Raw genomic sequence first — 5,950 nt, 5'->3', positions numbered from 1 at the left:
CCTTGTATGAGTAGGAAATAAAAACGTTAACAGAGGAAAGAAACAAAGAACAATTCGTTCTTTGTTCTGTACTAAAAGAGAAGAAGAACATTATTCTGGCCCACACTGTGATCCGCCCTTCACTCATTCATTAACAATGAACAGTCTTAAGTGACCGACTAATCTACTTACTTTTCTCACAAACATAATCACTATTTACCTCTACGGAATGTACAACTACCAAATTTTAATACCTTACGTAGGTATACTTGTTGATTAGTTTCATACAGCTTCTTCAAAATTGAACCGTAGGCATATATATGTCGCAGGTACCCCGAGCCCATCATCACGTGACACCCTGTGGCGGCTTCAAACACACTCAGTGAAAGTGATTTATTAAATCGTTTGTTTTCAATACACAGCAAACTTTGTGCACACAAAATCACTGAACACGTGCGATCAACAGTGAGCATTGAAAAAAATTGAAAAGTAAAAGCCTGTCACAGACAGGGCGCCGGAGCGATATACAGTTTTCACGTATCCATACCAATCTTAAAATCTCATATACCTATCTCTGAGGCAAATGGAATAAGGACATGTTCCTCCGAACGAAAAAAGGTACGTTTAAGCAACCCCCCCCCTCCTCCCTAACAAAAACAAAAAGGCTTCCTTCTGTTAATCAAAGCAATATTGCATCAAACTATTTTCACTCTCTTCCTGAGTGTCAATAGCTGCACTTAGGAGCAATTGCGAGGAAATTAATCAAATAACCGGAAATTGTGACATGCTTAGTGAAGTAAATTTCACCAATCAGACTACTTTCCGTAGGAAGTGCAATGGGAAATGTTGACTATTGCAGACAATGTTTCAGTAACACACACACACACACACACACACACACACACACACACACACACACACACACACACAGAGAGAGAGAGAGAGAGAGAGAGAGAGAGAGAGAGTTTGGGCACCCGTTTTGTTAAATTTTAGCAAAATTATTAATGTTGTTTTCACACGACAACTCCCACAAAGGGCAAGCTCAGATACCTCTGGTTTTCTCATTGTGCCCGGCAGTTCAATGTCAGGGCACTGGTCTGCCTCCTCCTGACAATCACACAGGGCCATCATCATAACACCTCATTAATCATGTTTTTAAACACTGAAACTAATTATATCTATAATGACATTTAGCACTGCTGCCCCGACGTCACACACACACACACACACACACACACACACACACACACAAACTCTCTCTCTCTCTCTCATTCTCTCTCTCTCTCACACACACACACACACACACACACACACACACACACACACACACACACACACATTGAGAGTGGTGAAGGACAGAGAAAGGACGATGAGGCAAGTGGGCGTAAGGAGAGAGAGAGACAGAGAGAGAGACAGACGGACTCAGTCAGACAGAGACAGTCAGGCAGACAGACATACAGACAGATATTATTTAGTAGGCGGTAGACAGGAAAGGGAGACAGAGAGAGATACATACAGATACACTGATACAGACAAACACATAAACAGATAGACAGAGACACAAAGACAGACAGACAAAGGATACATGCAGTGAGAAAAAGACAGATATCCAGACAGGACACATCGACGGGAAGCAGACATTGGACATAAACACACTTTCAATGGTTCTATACCCCTTGGAAACGGCTGAGGCGTTGCTTGAATAACAAGTCACTGGGGATCCGAAATTTGTAACAGCTGATACACACGAAGTTTAAAAAAACAAACAAACATCTTTCTGGTGGTCGGTCCACGTCGGCTCAGCGTGCAACGACCCTGTAGCATTCGCCTTGATAAAACAGGGAGGAAGGGGGCAGAATGGTTAAGAAGCTTATCTGCCAAAACAGTGTCCGTGAGGGTCTGGGTTCGATTCCCGCTCTCGCCCTTTCTTCCAAGTTTGACTGGAAAATTCAACTGAGCGTCTTGCCATTTCCATAAGACGATAAACCGAGGTCCCGTGTGCAGCACGCACTTGGCAAAATTATTTTGCAGAAGAAACCCAATACAAGTATAGTATGGCGCTCAAGGTCTGTCTATGCGCGTTGAGATATGCTGCTAATCAGGCATCTGCCAAGCAGATGTAGAGTAGCGCATATGGATGTGTCCGAACGCAGTGACGCCTCCTTGAGAAACTGAAACTAAACATGTGCACCGTTTGCAGGCTACACAAGTGGCCTGCACGCTTGAATCCCTCTGGTGGGGGTAATGACATGTTATTAGACCGACGCTGAAATGCGTTGACGGTAACTTATAAATACGGTTATAGAGAAGCATTAGGTAAAGCCTGAGTCACAGCTAGGCTATAAATCCTGTCTCAAGCAATTATGCTCGAATGATGACAGTTTACAGGACTGCAAACTGAAAGCTGGGATAGATAGTATAATATAGATAAGTATAATTTATATATATATATATATATATATATGTGTGTGTGTGTGTGTGTGTGTGTGTGTGCGTGTGTGTGTGTGTGTGTGTGTGTGTGTGTGTGTGTGTGTGTGTGTGTGTGTGTGTGTGTGTGATACATATCAAGAGAGAGAGAGAGAGAGAGAGAGAGAGAGAGAGAGAGAAGGGGGATACAGACAGACAAAGACGGACAGAAACGGAGAGAAACAGACTGAGAGGGAGACAGCAAGAAAGAGAAAGAGAGTGGCGGGTTAGGAGGTGGGAGAGAAGGGCGACGGTAAGAGAAAAAGAGAGAGAGGGGGTGGGGATGGAGAGGGGTTGAGAGAGAGAGAGAGAGAGAGAGAGAGAGAAAGTGAGAGAGAGAGAGTGATACAGACAGACAGACAGAGACAGAGACAGAGAGACAGAGAGAGCATAATTCAATAGACTTCTAGTTCTACCAATCCGCTTTCAGACACTTGAAGCCTGCCACGTGTGTCAATATTGATCCAACAAAGCGGCAACCGATCAATAGTTTTCGTTAAGTACACACTTACAAAATGACAGTTCTATTTGCCTATAAACGAATCGGACACACACACACACACACACAAATATATATATATATATATATATATATATATATATATATATATATATATATATATATCAGTATATTCACGCACCCACACAGACACACCAGAAAGACGCGCGCGCACGGAATGCAAACATTCGAGTGCGCGCACACACACACGCACATACGCACACGATACACATAAACACATTAGTACATGCACTGCACACACACACACACACACACACACACACACACACACACACCACACTCCGACACGCTTGTGAGCGCGCGACGCTGAGGGCACAGAGAGAGAGAGAGAGAGAGAGAGAGAGAGAGAGAGAGAGAGAGAGAGAGAGACAGACAGACAGACAGACAGACAGAGACAGAGAGACAAAGAGAGACAGAGAGATTGAAAGATAGCAACTGAGCAAGAAACAGACACATACAGACGAACAGACAGACACTGGGGACAGACACAGAGACAGGGAGACGTGTGTGTGTGTGTGTGTGTGTGTGTGTGTGTGTGTGTGTGTGTGTGTGTGTGTGTGTGTGTGTGTGTGTGTGTGTGTGTGTGTGTGTGTGTGTGTGTGTATGCGTGTGTGTGTGTGGGTGTGTGCGTGCGTGAATGCGTGCGTGCGTGCATGCGCGCGCGCGCGCGTTTGTGTGTGTAAAACATATAATTTGTCAAAAATAATTTTATATTCTATCGATTTTCTTTTGATTTTAATTCATGCTACTATTATTAAATTTTGTCTGCAGACACATCCGTCATATATTTAGTATGTGCAGGCTTTGTGGAAGACTTTCTTGTCAGTTGCCATGTCGATTTCAGTCCTGGTCGCTTTTGTATTGTGACGTTTGACTGAAAGAAAATGCTGTCTAAACCAAAGAGAAAGCCTCTTTAGTCTCTCGCAGGCACTGTTATCATATCGCAGACCCAGCAGGCTTAAGACAGCTACACTCAATAATTCCACTTAATCTTCGATGAAGTGCCCGACATTTGCCCCCTATAATCACTATGCACTGTACAGGACATAGCATATACTTTGAAATGCTTGCTGTTGCTTGAAATTTCTGAATTAAATGATAGACATCCACGGGTACTGGTTCGGTAAAAACGATAAAAAAAAAGCCTTCTCCCATCGTAATACTGAAGTAGTGTGGGTGATTACCAATCGTCTGTCAGAGGATCTATACTTTCTCTAATTGAACTGTCTGCGAACTACAGTGCTTTCAGGTCCATTTAATGCTTCCCACACTGACTAACGATTGTGTTTCTCTTTCTAAACAATGACACATTGACAGTGGCCCCTATCTGTGTGCCAACATGGTTTATAACTCGAGAACGGCCTTAGCAGAGAACGTGTGAAAGCAATAAATCCAACTGCTAAAGCAACACCACTTTCCCCTTTACCCGCCTCTCCTTTCCTGATAAACGAAACCCACTCGTGCAGCGGGCTCACAGAGTCACCAGTACCAGACCTGTCAAGACACGCCGTGTGTAAATATTCATCGCAAAAAACACTTATAAAATTGTACTACCTTCGAACAGAAACGTTTGATCACACAAAATGGGTTCTTACCTGCAGTACCGACATTTTGGAGGTGATATTCTGCCTACATAAGAGTAATCAAGCAACGCACAGTCACCCAAACATCCCCACCACAAGTAGATGGTCTTTCCTAGCAGCAGACGCCAAAAGCTCGGGGAGACGATTGCCATGCGGTGTGCGCATGTGTAATCGTCTGCTTCCGAGTAGCAGACGATATTTTGTCGGGCGCGATAGGCTCTCAGCCAAGACTGCCTTGTGCTAACGCACAGACATGCTGACATGAAGTAATAACAGTATGGTCTACAACTAAAAGAATTTTCTGTGAAATCCGAACTGAATAGACCAGTGAAAATATATCCGGGCGAATATCCAGACGTTGAAAAACCAAATAGTGGGCGTGGCGCTGTGCCGCTGCTTTGATCGATGCTGCAGCACGTGCTTCATGTGTGTGTGTGTGTGTGTGTGCGTGTGTACCGCGCCGTCAGTGAGCCGGTTTTGTAAAGCGCGCTTCAGTGAAGCCCTGTTTATGGAACAGGCCTGCGCTACATGAACTGAATCACATTCTTCTTCTTCTTCTTCTTCTTATCATTATTATTATTATTATTATTATTATTATTATCCCTCAATATCGTGGGAGCCACAGGCGAACTGTTCGTCAGACTTTTCCAGGTCTGTGGGTTGTGTGTCAAAGCCTGGGTCTCTGCATGTGCTTTTCCTGTCCATTCTAAAATGTTGCCAATCCATCGTTCTTTTTGTTCCACTACAGGAAATGTTTGTTCTTCAAAGCATTTGAATGGTGCAATAACTTCTCCCGTGTGTGCATGGGAACAACGACGGCTCCCTCACAGCAACAAAACTTCCGTTCTCTGGCTGCCTCAGAAGAAAAGTGGACGATGAGCTGAAAGAAGTCGTTGAAGAGAGGTAGAGCTCTGGGAGTCTACCTGCATGCGACTTGATCAGAATGGGAAAGTGTCTTACAAAATGTTGTGGTGTGTTTGACAGAAAGTAAGTATTGCGCTTGTGTTGTAGGCTTCTGTATCCGAAGTGGCTGGGCAATGAGTCTGACTCATAATAATCAATCACTGATGATCAGTTAGTCCCACAACCGTTCTGTGCCGTTTTCAGAACCCGCACAGAACAACAGCACAACGAGCAAGAGTGATTGGGCCAAGAATAAGAATGAAGTTGTTTGCATTGAATTGTTTGAATCATTGTCTCTACACACTGACGGTTGTGGTCCGTGAAGACAGATCGAGTGAAGAGATCGAGATGAGTCTGTGTTCTCTATTTGATCTTCAGTACTATCTCATTCAGGGTGTCGCTCATTTTCATTCAGTTTTTTTTTTCAGTCTGAAAGAACTCACATGAGTTTCATCCTGATCAGAGAACACAAGCCATCAACATGATTTAGCAACCTTCA

The 5,950-nt window shown here is 43.8% G+C and overlaps 1 protein-coding gene across 3 annotated transcripts in view; it reads right to left on the bottom strand.

The window, feature by feature from the left end:
- The window catches only part of LOC143292372 (uncharacterized), a 49,568-nt gene extending 44,869 nt beyond the window's left edge, over window positions 1–4,699 (bottom strand). For all 3 annotated transcript variants that reach the window (XM_076602582.1, XM_076602583.1, XM_076602584.1), the window contains exon 1: window positions 4,561–4,699. In XM_076602582.1, the coding sequence (XP_076458697.1) occupies window positions 4,561–4,575 (15 nt within the window). In that variant the 5' untranslated portion in view covers window positions 4,576–4,699. The remainder of the gene's footprint in view (window positions 1–4,560) is intronic.
- Between the last annotated feature and the right edge of the window lie 1,251 nt (window positions 4,700–5,950).

This window comes from Babylonia areolata, chromosome 18 (assembly GCF_041734735.1).
Source record: "Babylonia areolata isolate BAREFJ2019XMU chromosome 18, ASM4173473v1, whole genome shotgun sequence".
Taxonomy (NCBI): Eukaryota; Metazoa; Mollusca; class Gastropoda; order Neogastropoda; family Buccinidae; genus Babylonia; species Babylonia areolata.
Note: the sequence above shows the minus strand (reverse complement) of the source record. Positions and strands in the feature narration are given on the sequence as shown.